General features: G+C 46.3%; 1 protein-coding gene across 1 annotated transcript in view; it reads right to left on the bottom strand.

Moving 5' to 3' along the window:
* SEMA6B (semaphorin 6B) overlaps positions 1-16,285 on the bottom strand; it is a 91,839-nt gene that overhangs the window by 58,577 nt on the left and 16,977 nt on the right. Inside the window, exons 5-7 of the mRNA XM_066574944.1 lie at positions 12,661-12,759; positions 3,346-3,436; positions 1,383-1,502 (exon numbers count right to left, since the gene is read on the bottom strand). Coding sequence (XP_066431041.1) covers positions 1,383-1,502; positions 3,346-3,436; positions 12,661-12,759 — 310 coding nt within the window. The remainder of the gene's footprint in view (positions 1-1,382; positions 1,503-3,345; positions 3,437-12,660; positions 12,760-16,285) is intronic.

Below are 16,285 nucleotides of genomic sequence, written 5' to 3' on the forward strand. Positions count from 1 at the left end.
TACCTGCTCCGTTGCTGGCGTCCCCGTCGCCATGGTGCCGTCTAATTTCAGCGTCTAATCGCCCGATTAGACGCGCTTGCGCAGATGGGTCTTTTCCCTTCGGCTCGGCAGCAGCTGCGTTTTGGCTCCGCCCCCTTCTACGCGTCATCGCGTAGCTCCGCCTAGTCACATGCGCCGATTCCAGCCAATCAGGAGGCTGGAATCGGCACACGTCATGGGGCGGAGCTACGCGATGACGCGTACAAGGGGGCGGAGCCAGAACACAGCTGCTGCCGAGCCGAGGGGAAAAGACCCATCTGCGCAAGCGCGTCTAATCGGGCGATTAGACGCTGAAAATAGACGGAGCCATGGAGACGGGGACGCCAGCAACGGAGCAGGTAAGTGAATAACTTCTGTATGGCTCATATTTAATGCACAATGTACATTACAAAGTGCATTAATATGGCCATACAGAAGTGTATAACCCCACTTGCTATCGCGGGACAACCCCTTTAAAAAGTATGTATGTATGTATGTATGTATGTATGTATGTATGTATGTATGTATGTATGTATATATATTATATATATACATACATACATACATACATACATACATACATACACACACACATATACATACACAAAAAAATTGCCACATTCAAATCAAAACTGACAGCAAGGCCATAAGATGCGTGCAAGACTTTATCTTCCTTGGTTCGAAAATTGACCAGGCTGGAAAATCTATGCCATGGACAAAATCTGGATAAGTAGGGTTATTGGCATAGCAACAAAACGCAGGATAGTGCAAACCATCGTATTCCCCATAGCCATGTACAGATATTAAAGCTGGACTGCGAGTGAAGCTGATAGGAAGATTGATGCGTTGGAGCTGTGGTGCCGGAGAAAGCTGCTGCATATGCCCTGGACAGCGAGAGGAACAAACAGAGAAGTCCTGAATCAGATAAGACCCGCTATATCACTAGAGGACAAGATGGCCGGGCTCAGGCTTATGGAGGACAAGATGGCCGGGCTCAGGCTTATGGAGGACAAGATGGCCGGGCTCAGGCTTATGGAGGACAAGATGGCCGGGCTCAGGCTTATGGAGGACAAGATGGCCCGGCTCAGGATCACGGATTTTGGCCATGTAATGTGAGCAGAATCAGTAGAAAAATCCATAATGCTTGGACAGATCAGTGACAAAGAAAGACTCGGCGCCAAAGAACACGATGGCTGATACTGTCAGAGCGGATCCTGGCATGGAGATCACACAACTGAAAGCAGCAGTGCAAAACCGAAAAACACGGAGGGAGCTCGCCGTTAGGGTCGCCGAGGGTTGTGAACAGCTAACAACAATATACATATTACAAGTTAAGTGATTGAGAAAACTAAACTCTTACTAACCTTTAAACCATTTTGAGTCATGTTTAACACTTCGTAGGGTTGGAAAATGACCAAGACTGCGATAAACGACGGCATCAATTGCAAGAAAATCGGTAACGGTCCCAGTGAAGAGCATTCCATCTGTGGGATAAACACAATGCATTGGCTTCATAACCATAACGAGGGCCACAATCCGACTCCCTCATATCAGCTTTGTACTAGTTTTGTTAAATCTCCCCATTTGTGGGGATGCAAAACCTCATCACACGAATAAGCAGACATGCAAAGAGCCGCGGTTCAATGTGGCCAAGATAGGAGCAGATGTTGGTCTGACTTCACACCCAACCCGTTAGTCACCGCCCAAACACCTTTATACAGCGGCCACTAAAGGGCTTTCTTCTGATGCAAGGGCCCTTTAAAATGCTGTATTGGAAGCCGGAGGAGATGAGCCTCGGCTGTCTGATGACAACTGGGTTGCAGCTCCAACAGCCGGTTAGCTCTAGACTCTTAGGCCTCATGTCCACGGGCAAAATAAGAATTAAAATCCGCAGCGGATTTTAACTCTTCTCCTGCCCGCGGATCCGCGCCCCATAGGGATGCATTGACCACCCGCGGGTAGATAAATACCCGCGGATCGTCAATAAAAGTGATTTTAAAAAAAATGGAGCATGAAAAAATCTGGCAAAGCTCCATTTTCATGCGGGTCTCCCGCGGGCTTCTATTGAAGCCTATGGAAGCCGTCCGGATCCGCGGGACACAAAAATCAGATTTTACTCACGCTCCGGTTCTTCTCTTCGCCGCGGCGCCATCTTCTCTCAGTCGCGGCCGGATCATTTTGCTTCGGCCCGGCGCATGCGCGGGGCACGTCACCGACGTCATCATGCACATCCGCCGAGCCGAAGAAAGAAGATCCGGCCGCGACGAGAGAAGATGACGCCGCAGCGAAGGAAGTATCCGGAGCGTGTGAGAGGTAAGTTAATTCTTATTTATTCCTATTTTCAGCGCTCATGTCCGCGGGGCAGGAGGGACCCGCTGCAGATTCTCAATGGAGAATCTGCAGCGGATCTGATTTTCCCCGTGGACATGAGGCCTTATAGTTAAATTGGGTTGACCATTGAGTTCTATGGGAAGTAGTGGGGGCTGCAGGTACCTATAATAGATAGCGCCCTGTGCTGTGCCTAACCCTACGAGGGGACGCAGTAATGGGTTACGTGTAATATACTGACACACTGTGCGCTGCACTGGACAAGGACTACATGAATACATTATGGTCTCCTAGTTGTCTAATAGTAGCACTGTATGGTAACATTTAAATAGAGGCGGTATAACATTACCTCCCAAGGCCATAACTAGAATGTTCTGGGTGGGGCAGAGTACCTGGCCCGGACAGGGAGGGTTTACGGTGGCGGCCCCTTAAATTCTCTTCATGCATGAAGGGGCCAAGATCAGTGAAGCCTTGTCTTCATGAAGAACCCGCTGACCAGACTGAACGCTCTATTTGTGCTGCTTGAGGACAATGCGTTCTGGATTAAAGGGGTTTTCCAGGACTAAGATAATGATGACCTATCCTTTTGTGAGCTGACAGAATCATGGTGGCTCAGTGATTAGCACTGTTGCCCTGTAGTTCTGGGGTCTTGGGTTCAAATCGAGCCAAGTTTATATTTTCTCCCAGTGTTCCAGTTTCCTCTACAGGTTGCATGTAAAGCATGACATTATGTGTACAGCACTGGGAAATAGCTACATGCTAGAACCAGTAAAATAACTAAATAGTGAGCGCCGCAGCCACTAACATTCCAGGCACAGCGCTGTACATGTTGTAGAGGCAGTGTCTGGTATAGCAGCTCATTCACTACGACAAGAATCCACCTTAAATGAATCATTTAGTAACCAAATCTACAGATAATTATATAGTTTTCATAAACATACATCAAATATGTAATTAATATTTTCTACCTCTGTAAACCGTCCTTTGTCACTACTTTACCTGCAAACAAAGCCACATTTCCGTGTTTTGGATCATAAGGACATCGTGCCATTCCATTTATTATTTCCCCAACTTGTTCCAACAAATCAAACTAAAAAAAAATAGGAGACATTATTATTATTGATCCTTTAGTTACTGCTGCAGATCACTATGCAGAGGGACTGTATCACCAGTATGCGCATATATATGTATACACACTTATAGTCAAAAACATCAAGCAACTACAAGAAATTGTCAAAATCAAATGAAACTTTCTCTGTTTGATTGTAATGGTGATATAAGAAAGTGATTACACTATCAGAGCGAAAACATCACTTATTGTGAAAAACTGAAGCCTTGTAGGGAGACTCTAGTACCCTGTTGTACCACCTCTAGCTTGGATACAAGATGTGATACGGGCAGGCATGGAGGCTCTAGTACCCTGTTGTACTGCCTCTAGCTTGGATACAAGATGTAATACAGGAGGGCATGGAGGCTCTAATACCCTGTTGTACCGCCTCTAGCTTGGATACAAGATGTGATACGGGCGGGCATGGAGGCTCTAATACCCTGTTGTACTGCCTCTAGCTTGGATACAAGATGTAATACGGGCGGGCATGGAGGCTCTAGTACCCTGTTGTACTGCTTTAGCTTGGATACTAGATGTGATACAGGCAGGCATGGAGGCTCTAGTACCCTGTTGTACTGCTTTAGCTTGGATACTAGATGTGATATGGGCAGGCACAGACGCTCTAGTATCCTGTGGTACCGCCTCTAGCTTGGATGCAAGATGTGATAGGGGTGGGCATGCAGGCTCTAGTACCTTGTTGTACCACCTCTAGCTTAGATACAAGATGTGATACGGACGGGCTAACTCTTCCTTGGATACAATATGTGATACAGGTGGGCAACGATGCAGACAGGTTCTGTATGGTATGCTGCGGCATATCGCTCCACATTTGCTGTAACTGAACCTAAATTGTGCAAACTCGTAGGCTGTCGAAGTTGGCGTCCCAAATGGTCCCATTCATGTTCTATTGGTGATAAATCTGGTGACCGGGCAGCCACAGAAGTGTGACAATGTTGTGGGGGCTCCTGTGACCCCCTTGTGTGTGCGGCCGAGCATTATCCTGCTGGAAGCCGCCATGAGAGGAACACATATGGCTGCAGGATGTCCTGAACATATCGCTGAGCTGTCTGTTATGTTCGTCCTGGACTGCCATGTGGACACTTAGATCACTAGGTACTACAGCAGCCAGTATGGACCTGTGAGCTTGGTATACAGGTGGCAAGACGCAGGAGCAGACATAAACAAGACGAACCAGCGTCTGCCTACCAACGGACGAAGAGGACAGGATAAAGCTTGGGCGTCCGCCCACCAACAGATGGGTAGAACAAACTAATAAGAACCGAGCGTCCAATAACAAACAGAAGGTTGGAACAGACATAGAATGGAATACAGACATAAAACAGACAAACACCTAACATAACCAGATGTAATAGAGGAACGGAACGAGGAATTGCTTCGTATTTTGGCCAAGACACTTCAGCCCCAGAGCCCATGACAACAATCCTCGCTGTCCTATGGGTTCCTACTCTCACAAGACAACTACCCCAGGAGTCCCGGCTGCAAGCGGGGCGATCATCCCAACAGGGATGACCCAGCGCTGGAACCCAAGGACCTAACTAGCCCTAGATGATAAACGTTTGAAGCAGACAGGACACAGTTCACACCAATTCACCAGGGAATGCACACCACGCAGAACAGGACTGTTCATACGACATGTCCGGCCACCTGCTCAGACCCACAGAACACGTCACTGTTCACACCATACAGAACACCATGCATGGAAGCAAACACCAAGTTGTTGGGAAACCAGCATCCTCTAGCCAGAGGGGCCCATATATATGTGCAGCAGACCGATGGGGATTCGCTGGCAGGAGAAACTCCACTCCCAGCCAGCACAAGTATCCCACATCTGTGGAAATGTGCTCATGGAAACCTATAGTACTACAGGTCCCAGGAGCACAACCTAATGCTGTCATTGTCCCTCATACTACTAGGAGTGATTAACCGTCGTATGCAATGGCCCCCCTGGACCATCACACCAGCAGTGGGGGCAGTGTGTTGTTCAGCAAAGGCTGGATTGAGTCACTCACTCCTAGGTCTCCAGACATGAACAAAGCCGTTGACAGTGCCTAAACTAAACCTAGATTCATCGCTGAACACAATCTAATCCCACTTCATAGCAGTGCAGTTTCAACGCTCATGGCACCACTGCAAACAGAAGTGATGGTGAGTCGGTGTCAAAGGCAGTACACGTAATGGGTGACTCTGAAGACCTAGGTAGGAAAACGAAGGTACTGGGAGCCCACATAGTCTACTCATCGCAGTAGGATTACCCTGGCACATTGAGCGCATCCAGACTCCTCCGTCTGCCTTCTCAGGAATGTATGCCAGGTCCGACCTCGCGTATATTTCTGGTATAATTAATGCCAGCTTCTGGCATAAGCTATACATAAATCTTCCACTATGGGTCCCCTACTAAAGGCCCCACCCACTTTTGGGAAAAGTAGTGGAGCCAGCGCCAAAAAAAGGGAAGTAATTAATTTTTGCGCAAATACTCATTTGCACAAACATTTGTGACTTTATGCCAGAAATAGGCGTAAAACCATTTAGAAATGTACCCCTTCAAGCCTTAAAGAAATTTATTTAAGGAACGGTGAAGGGTAGAAGGGTTTCCTATGAGGTGGTCAGTAATTTAAGGCAACAACAGTGTCTACGGAGAAGAAAGAAGTCTTATTACAACTTACAACAGTAATCATCAAGAGAGTAAACGGTGTAATAATAATCTTTATTTGTATAGCACTATCATATTCCGCAGTATACTAATTGATGCTCCACTATTTAGGGAAGTTGTTCCTAAAAACCCAAGGGTCATCTATAGTAGACCGCTAACACCCAGAAACATTCTTGCATTTAGTACATTGCAAAAAAATAAAAATAATACCTTTTTGAGGTAACCATCACTGTTTCATGAGTTAAAGGGAAGTTTTCGGTGCAACCATAAAGTTTTCAAGTGTTGCGAAAATATCAAAAACAGAAAAAACTTTTAAGAGTAATACAACAGGAAAACCAATTTATATAAATCTGTTTTTTTAATTGTTTCTCTAGTTATGAAGTGCACCCGTATCTCTTGGAGTGCAAATGTTGTCTCCAATATGTGGGACCAGGGATTGGAGCTCAAGGAAGATAATTTACATATTCTCGATGCATTCTGGGAAGAGTTGCTCTGAGTTGGATGATCACTGGGTTTAGCCGGGTTTAGCTACTCGCAGGACATCACCAGAGACTTATTAACACCTTATAGGTAAAATATCCTTACTTAAAGTGTTTAACTATTAGAAGTTTAACCCTTTGCAATCCAATTTTGGATTCAGGGTTTCCTTGAGGGCTTTCTCATTCTGCCATTATACAACGGCACCATCTAGTGGCTAGAGCCAGTACTGCGATATGGGACATGCTGGGGAGGCCCCCGACAACAGAGCGTCCAGTGATATACAGTAAGAATATCCTGCTGGACGTCTTCCGCCATCGAAGCTGTACAGCCTTCAATCAGAATGTCTTCAGACGTCAGACAGTGGATTGGAAAGGGTTAAAAGTGGACATCAACTGACTATGTACAACATGGAAGGGGAGAGGAGCCATATGGGGAGCTGCAACGTATGCTATATGTTTACAGACCTAACAGAGGAAAAGCCAAACTTCACCGGCCAGAAATGTAAGCTTGTGTCTCTACTGGAGGAAAAGGTGTGAAGTCTTCAGGAGAGAACAGATACAATGTAACTCATTAGGAAGATGAGAATTTCTTTGACAAAGTAAAAGTAACTCTTCAGAATGTTGAAGGAAAATAAATGCCCAGTGTATCTGCAGAAGCCGAGGAATGGAAGCATGTGACCCAAAGAAGCCGGAGGATCAGGAGTCCGTCAGCACCCATACTGATCGGGAACCGGTACCAGGCTCTCACGCAGGAGAACAACGAAGAGGTACATCAAGAAATGACTCTACCCACAAAGAACAGTCTAGTAAAAACTCAGAACCCTTTTGTATGGAGAAGTAGTGTTGTTGTGAGGAAGAGGAGGAGAGTAGTCGTTGGATTTCTAGACTATGGAGTGAATTACCTACACGATGAACTGCTAGATGGACCACTAGAGACAAGCTGCATTTTACAAAGACAGGTAAGCATATATTTGGCAGGCGCCTTGCTACGTTTATCAGAAGAGCTTTAAACTAGAACAATATGGGAAGGGAAGTAAAAGGCAAAAATATACAGCTAATTAATACATTTGAGAATCTTGTTATTAGAAGTGGAAAAAATTCAGAAGGCAAGTAGAGGAACAAGAGACACCGATCACAAACTAACATGTTTCTACACAAATGCCCAGAGCTGGGAAACAAACAAGGAGAATTGGAGCTCCAAACACAGGAAGAGAAATATGATGTCATAGACATCACGGAAACTTGGTGGGATAATACACAAGATTGGAATAAAAAGGCTTGAAGGATACAACTTATTTAGAAGAAACAGACCTAATAAAAGGGGAGGAGGTGTTGTGTTGTATGTTAGGAGAACATTCATCCCCACAGAGATTCAAGCTTCAGAGCTGGGAGTTCTGTAGAAACTGTTTGGGTAAGAATACAAGGAGAGAACAACAGAAAGGACACCATTGTAGGCATTTACTATAGGCCACCTGGACAAGCAGAAGATATGGAGGAACTCTTTCTACATCAGATGGCTAAGCTCACAAAGAAGCCCAACATAGTGATCATGGGAGATTTTACCCATCCAGACATTTGTTGGGAATCTCTCTGATGGATCCAACACATTCTTATCCGCTCTTGCTGACAACTTTATCTTCCAGAAGCTAGAACAGAAAACAAGGGGATCTGCCATCTTGGACCTAATTCTTACCAACAGGGAGGGAATAGTTGAGGAAGTAACGGTGGCTGGGTCCTTAGGAGGCAGCGATCATGATATCCTTGAATTTTTAATAACAAGAAAAATATGTTTATCAAATGGAAAGAGGAGGGAACATCTAAAGAAGAATATAATGGGGTCTGCAGAAACTGTAGGGCAAGTGTCAGAAAAGCTAAAGCTGATAATGAATTGAAGCTTGCAAGAAAGACCAAAAGGAATAAAAAAAGATTTTGGGGGTCAAAATCAAAAGAAAGGTCAAAGATGATATAGGATGTTTACAAGATGAAAATGGTGAATTGGTTCAAAAGGATTTTGAGAAGGCCGAACTTTTAAATTCCTATTTTGTATCTGTTTTCTCTCAGGAAATAGATGTAACATCAGCTGATCTTCCCTGTGCTATAGGAGGAATATAAGAATCTAGGCTATCTAAGCAGAGATGGTGAGGGAACACTTAACTAACTTACATGAATTCAATTCTTCAGGTTCAAATGAATTACATCCTAGGATACTGAAGGAAGCAGCGGAGGTCATTGCTGAACCACTCCAATACCATCCTTATAAAAAAAAAAAACGACCAAATCTGGGATCCACAAGGCAACTGTTAGGTGGATTCACAACTGGTTTAGTGACTGTATTCAAAGAGTGGTCATAAATGGCTGCACATCCAAGTGAAAGAATGTATAAAGTGGGGACCACAAGGCTCTGTCCTGGGCCCAGTGTTGGTCAACATTTATATAAATGATCTGGAGGAGGGAATTGAGGGAAATTCATCAAATTTTCAGACGAAACAAAGCTAAGAGGGTTTCTCTAACACCAGAGAAGAGTGAGAGAGAATTTAAAAAGATTTTGACAACCTTGAACAGTGGGTGGCAACTAATAGAATGGTATTTAACCCTATAACGCTTTAACATACAGTTATGTCATGGAGGTTTGGGGTTTGTACGGAGGTGGATTGGGGGTTGATCTGGCTTCATACAATGTGGGTGCCGGCTGTTTCCTACAGCTGCAACACGCCTACAACAGCTGTGATCAGCCCTCCTGCAATTAGCCCTTTAAATGCCCCGATCGTAAAGATCGCGGGGTGCCATTCAGTTGCCATGGGAGTCGTGGGCTTTCTGAAAGCCTGCCCCCAGGGTTGCCATTGTCAGAAAATTAGATATTAAAAAAAACTTTGACAGTGAGGGGATCAATGAGTGGAACAGGTTACCACGGGAGGTGGGGAGTTCTCCTTCAATGGAAGTGTTCAAACAAAGGCTGGACAAATATCTGGGATGATTTAGTGAATCCTGCACTGAGCAGGGGGTTGAACCCGATGACCCTGGAGGTCCCTTCCAACTCGACCATTCTAGGATTCTATGATTGCAGATTGCCCATCAAGCCATGCCTTTGTCATGGCTTGATAAGACTGCCTGTCAGATTGCGGTATGATGTAATACTATGGAATAACATCGTACTGCACGAGCGATGAGACCAATCGCAAGTTCATGTCCCCTGTGGAGAAAAAAAAATTAAAATCACCTAAAAAAAAAATCTAAATAAAAAATGCAAAACATTTGGTATCACTATATCCATAAAAGTCTGATCCATCAAAGTAACATGTTATGTATCCCTTGTACCCATTGTGTGATATATTTTTGCTTTATACCCATCCATATTTTATATATACTAGAAGCTTTGTCCTAGAAACGTGGTTTTTTCTGGCTTATAATTTCATCCAATAAACAGTTCCTTCTATCTGTTACTGAAGTTCGTTTTTTGGAGGGTTACGCACTAATCCAGCTGTTCTAGCTACGTCTTTCTAACAGTTTCACGCCTTGTCCATACAGGCACAACTCTGGTAGGCAGTATCTCCACATGAGCCTCTGGATATAGACCCTCACTCAGACCCCGCATGGGCCTCCAATAACAATATCCAGTCTACATACACCACCACAGGGTCGCTCCATCTCCTTTGTCACTTCAGCCTACTGGAGGAGGGGAGTTCTCCTTCAATGGAAGTCTTCAAACAAAGGCCGGACGGACATCTGTCTGGGATGATTTAGTGATCCTGCACTGAGCAGGGGGTCGGACCCGATGACCCCGGAGGACCTTCCAACTCTACCATTCTATTACTCTATGATGGACCACTCACGCTCTGAGAGAAGGTATAAACAAGCACAGATGGAAAGTGTCCCAAGATTATACTAAATAGAACGGGTCTTGACATGCTTTATCTGTATATGAAGGCAAGTCTAACCCTTTGTGTTTTATCTATTGACCAGATACCAGGAGATGTTTTAAATAGGTTCGAAATATTAAGAAAGAAGGAAATGTTTTTGATATTCAAGTTAAATTGTTTTTCACTTTTAGGACTAAATGAAGATCCAGAGAGCAATGTTTAAAGGGAAAAGGTTTTAACGATATAATAATTTCATCTCGTTATGACTGTTTTACAATGATTTCTGTTGATAGAGTTAATTGATTGGTAAAATCTAAAAATGCATCATTGATGGAGCTAATGGTGGATCTTTTCTTTCTATATTGTAGTAATTTTATACATTTTACCCATTTCTATTATTGGAATTTTTACAAATGTTCAAATATTCTACATATTATTTGATGCATATTGGTAATTCTCCCAACATGTTATACATTGTTAACTTGTTATACATTAATGCTTGAAACCTCTTGTACCAGGCTATCCTCCTACGCGCATCAGAGGTTACCTTTCTACTAGAGAAGTAAAGCCTAACACTTTATCAACATTATATGGGGCTTTAATTTAACTAGGTGTCCATGGGAAGCCTCGCGGTAAGAAGAGGATTATTTCTGCTGTATAGTAAAGTATTGCGGGCTCCTGGAAACATGAACCCTCTTTTTTTTTAGCCCATGGATAATCTACTACATGACTATTGAGAAGTTAACTGTAGTGCCGTGAGGTATGCTATGCCCCTTACAGTAAACATGGCACCCCCAGACAGTCTATGTAATCCCAGCAGGAGAATCCATCACTTAAGAAATTGGAGTCATTAGAAATTAGAACTCAAGCTCAGCTCTTCTCAGAGTGTCTCTTTATTGAATGAATAGCTAAGAGCTATCTGTCATTGGCTGAGCGCTCAGCCAATAGCTAAGCAGTAGCTGCTATTGGCTGAGCCATCAGCCAATCTGCACAGCCCTTTCAGTAGGCGGGGATTTTTAAATCCCCGTCTGCTGAAAGAGCTCAGTAGCAGTGCCGGGGAGCCAGCCGGAGGACGCGGCTGACAGCAGGAGAGGTGAGTAACTTTTTTCTTATTTTTTTAACCACTTTTTTATGATTATCGGGGAAGGGCTTATATTTCAAGCCCTTCTCCGATAATCATTCTGCAGGGTTTGTCAGAAACCACTGCTTTCAATGGAATCGGCAGCAGTGCCAATCCCATTGAAAGCAATGGGATAGCATGCCGCGGACTTCTGCCACAGCTGTGACAGCTGTGGCAGACGTCCGCGGCATTCTCCATATCTTTTCAATGGGGCTAGCGCTGCTGCCACATTGAAAAGGCTGGCGATGTCGTAGCGATATGCCAGCGATTTTAGGATATCTGCCTGCATTTTTCTCGCACTGCGATGCGAGAGTTTAACTTTAGAATTGCATCGCAGTGGAGAAAAAAACGCCAGTGGGTGGGAGCCCTTAAGCTGACAGTTCCATATGTTTAATGTATACATTTTTGGTCCTGAATGCCTTAAAGTGTTCAACCACAAAACTTTACTTAAAAAACTTAACTTTAGGAAATGTATAGTTTTTTAATGTAAAAAAGGACACAAACATTTGATTTTAAATGTATTCGCTAAGAAACCCCTTCCTGTCACTAACATTGTACGTGTATAAGTGTTCCGTGTACGTTTCATCTATACACTAAATGGCATCATAAACGTGATCTGCACAGCCCTGAAGATGCCGACACATTATTGATCCATTCAAATATACATATATATGTCATTGCGAAAACTCAGTAAAAACATTGTTTAAGAAAATGAAGAATCTTAGTAAGACTTTATTCAGACGGCCGTACTTTCCATCGATGTGCCGTCCGTGTAGTTCATGGACAGCACACGGTTCCATATGAGGCTATGCACAGACCAATGGTCCACATATCACGGCTGAGAACAGGACATGCAATGTCCACTGATCAGACAGCGCGTGTCCGTGTGCGCTCCACCGCGTGCTGCACCCCATACTCTCAGGAGCAACGTGCGTATGCCGCCTCAATTCAGCCTTACAGCTATAAATGCAAACATTATGCAGTGGCAGTTACAGACGTACTGAGTGTCATCTACTATATATTATTATTGTATTCCAGTGTCAGCGAATAAACGTTATTCTCGCTATACAATTACTTACACTGAAGTCGGCACATATGGGATTGAATGCATTTGTTCCACAAGCAAACAGGTTTTCTCCATGCAAAAGTAGAACTTTCACAAAGTTTCTGCACTCCTCCTATAGACAGCAAAGGGTTACAGTTAGGCAAAATCCCATAATAACAAAAATAAGAGACACCGCAAAGAAACCCTGTGCAAACATAAAACATATTCTACAATGTAATGCTTTTGTATCAAAATACCAATATTAAAGGGGTTGTCTCGTGGCGAAAGCGAAATTTTTTTTTTTTAAATGGACCCCTGCATTCTGCCCTGTGAAAAAGAAAGCATGTGTTAGTTTTTAACAAGCCCATTGCACTTACCTGCATCAGCGTTCTGCAGCTTCTTCATTTCTTCTTTTAAAGATGGCGCCGCTGGTCTTCTCCCACGGTGCACCGCGGGTCTTCCCATGGTGCACCGTGGAGTTTCTTCTTCTGTCTTCCGCGTTCCACTGCCGATACAGCCACCTCATTGGCTGATCGGCACCACGTGACGGAGGCGGAGCTTTGATGACGACGCGCAGACCAGCTCTCCGGCGCACGCGGCCCCATTCACCAGGCAGAAGACCCTTCTGCGCAAGCGCGTCTAAAAACGCCAGAAGACAGCGAAATTAGACGGAGCCATGGAGACGGGGACGCCAGCAACGGAGCAGGTAAGTGAATAACTTCTGTATGGCTCATATTTAATGCACGATGTATATTACAAAGTGCATTAATATGGCCATAGAGAAGTGCTGAACCCCACTTGCTGCCGCGAGACAACCCCTTTAAGGCTGCATGAAGAAAAATACGACAGAACACTGTCAACAAATCACCAACTGACTAGACGGCCATCATACTGAGAGCAAGGAAAAATCACAAAGAGGCTGCCATAAAGTAAATATACACTACATTAATATAAGTATTGGGACCCCTACCACTCCAGTGCTGTCAGGCGAAGGAGAAATGTAAATCCAGTATGTAAGCATTAGGTATAAAAGGAAAGGATCACACAGGAGATCCCAGTACAGAAACCATCAGATGCCCCCCAGGAGTAGAGCTGACAACGGGGTCTGGCGGGGGGCTGTCACCAGGTGTAGAGCTGACAACGGGGTCTGGTGGTGGGATGTCACCAGATGTAGAGCTGACAACGGGGTCTGGCAGGGGGATGTCACCAGGTGTAGAGCTGACAACGGGGTCTGGCGGGGGAATGTCACCAGGTGTAGAGCTGACAACGGGGTCTGGCGGGGGGATGTCACCAGGTGTAGAGCTGACAACGGGGTCTGGCGGGGGAATGTCACCAGGTGTAGAGCTGACAACGGGGTCTGCTGGTGGGATGTCACCAGGTGTAGAGCTGACAACGGGGTCTGCTGGTGGGATGTCACCAGGTGTAGAGCTGACAACGGGGTCTGGTGGGGGGATGTCACCAGGCGTAGAGCTGACAACGGGGTCAGGGGGTGGGATGTCACCAGGTGTAGAGCTAACAAGGGGTCTGGCAGGGGAATGTTACCAGATGTAGAGCTGACAACGGGATCTGATGGGGGATGTCACCAGGCGTAGAGCTGACAACGGGGTCTGGCGGTGGGATGTTACCAGATGTAGAGCTGACAACGGGATCTGATGGGGGATGTCACCAGGTGTAGAGCTGACAACGGGGGCTGGCGGAGAGGATGTCACCAGGTGTAGAGCTGACAATGGGGTCTGGCGGGGGGATGTCTCTAGGTGTAGAGCTGACAACGGGGTCTGGCGGGGGGATGTCACTAGGCGTAGAGCTGACAATGGGGTCTGGCGGGGGGATGTCACCAAGTGTAGAGCTAATAACGGGGTCTAGCGGTGGGATGTCACCGGGTGTAGAGCTGACAACAGGGTCTGGTGGGGGGATGTCACGAGGTGTACAGCTGACAATGGGGTCTTGTGGGGGGATGTCACCAGGTGTAGAGCTGACAACGGGGTCTAGTAGGGGATGTCACCAAGTGTAGAGCTGACAACAGGGTCTGGCGGGGGGATGTCACCAGGTGTAGAGCTGACAATGGGGTCTAGTGGGGGATGTCACCAGGTGTAGAGCTGACAACGGGGTCTGGCGGTGGGATGCTACCAAGTGTAGAGCTGACAACGGAGTCTGGCGGGGGGATGTCACCAGGTGTAGAACTAACAACAGGGTCTGTTGGGGGGATATCACCAGGTGTAGAGCTGACAACGGGGTCTGGCGGTGGGATGTTACCAGGTGTAGAGCTGACAACGGGGTCTTGTTGGGGGATGTCATCAAGTGTAGAGCTGACAGCAGGGCCTGGTAGGGGATGTCACCAGGTGAAGAGCTGACAACGGGGTCTTGTGGGGTCATGTCACCGGGTGTAGAGCTGACAACGGGGTCTTGTGGGGGGATGTCACTAGGTGTAGAGCTGACAACAGCATCTGTCAGGGGGATGTCACCAAGTGTATAGCTGACAGCAGGGTCAAGTAGGGGGGGATGTCACCAGGTGTAGAGCTGAAAACGGAGTCTGGTGGGGGGGATGTTATTAGGTGTAGAGCTGACAACGGGGTCTGGTGGGGGCATGTCACCAGGTGTAGAGCTGACAACAAGGTCTGGTGGGGGCAGGTCACCAGGTGTAGAGCTGACAACAGGGTCTGGTGGGGGCATGTCACCAGGTGTAGAGCTGACAACAAGGTCTGGTGGGGGCAGGTCACCAGGTGTAGAGCTGACAACGAGGTCTGGTGGGGGCATGTCACCAGGTGTAGAGCTGACAAACGGGGTCTGGTGGGGGCATGTCACCAGGTGTAGAGCTGACAACGGGGTCTGGTGGGGGCATGTCACCAGGTGTACAGCTGACAAACGGGGTCTGGTGGGGGCATGTCACCAGGTGTAGAGCTGACAAACGGGGTCTAGCGGGGGGATGTCACCAGGTGTAGAGCTGACAATGGGTCTTGTGGGGTGATGTCATCAGGTGTAGAGCTGACAACAGGGTCTGGTAGGGGGGATGTCACCAGGTGTAGAGCTGACAATTGGGTCTGGTGGTGGGGTATCACCAGGTGTAGAGCTGACAATGGGGTCTGGTGGTGGGACGTCACCAACCAATCAGTATGGACATCACAGCTTCTGGACCTTCCAGAGTCCACGGTTGGCCAGGTTATTGGGGGATGGAAGCCATCCGGTGTGTGCTGTGCCGCCACCTTCGGAAAGGCCTTGTAAACTGACAGAACGTGGACAAAAAGGCCTTGTAGGAGCTGTGAAGGCATCACGCACATTGTCTGTCCTTGCTCAGGAGGTCTCACAGGCCATTGGAACATCCATTAGCACTAGAACTATCCGTAGGGAACGGCATGTGAAGGGTTACCATGAACGAGCGGCTGCACACAACATCACAGCAGTGAGTGCTTGGAGAGACGTTCTTGGACTGTAAATGATAGAAAGTGTTGTGGATAGATGAATCACAGCACACCATCTTCAGGTGGGACGTTATGCTGTGGGGGTGTTTCTGCTGGGAAGGACTGGGACCATTGGTTACACTGAAGTCCACACTCAAGGCCAATGGCAACAGAGGCATTCTGGACAATGCGGCATTACCTGCCCTGTGACAATACTTTGGGACAGCTCAGTGACTCTACCAACATGACTGAACACCATGTCAT

The sequence above is a fragment of the Eleutherodactylus coqui genome, chromosome 7 (genome assembly GCF_035609145.1).
Source record: "Eleutherodactylus coqui strain aEleCoq1 chromosome 7, aEleCoq1.hap1, whole genome shotgun sequence".
Lineage (NCBI taxonomy): Eukaryota > Metazoa > Chordata > Amphibia > Anura > Eleutherodactylidae > Eleutherodactylus > Eleutherodactylus coqui.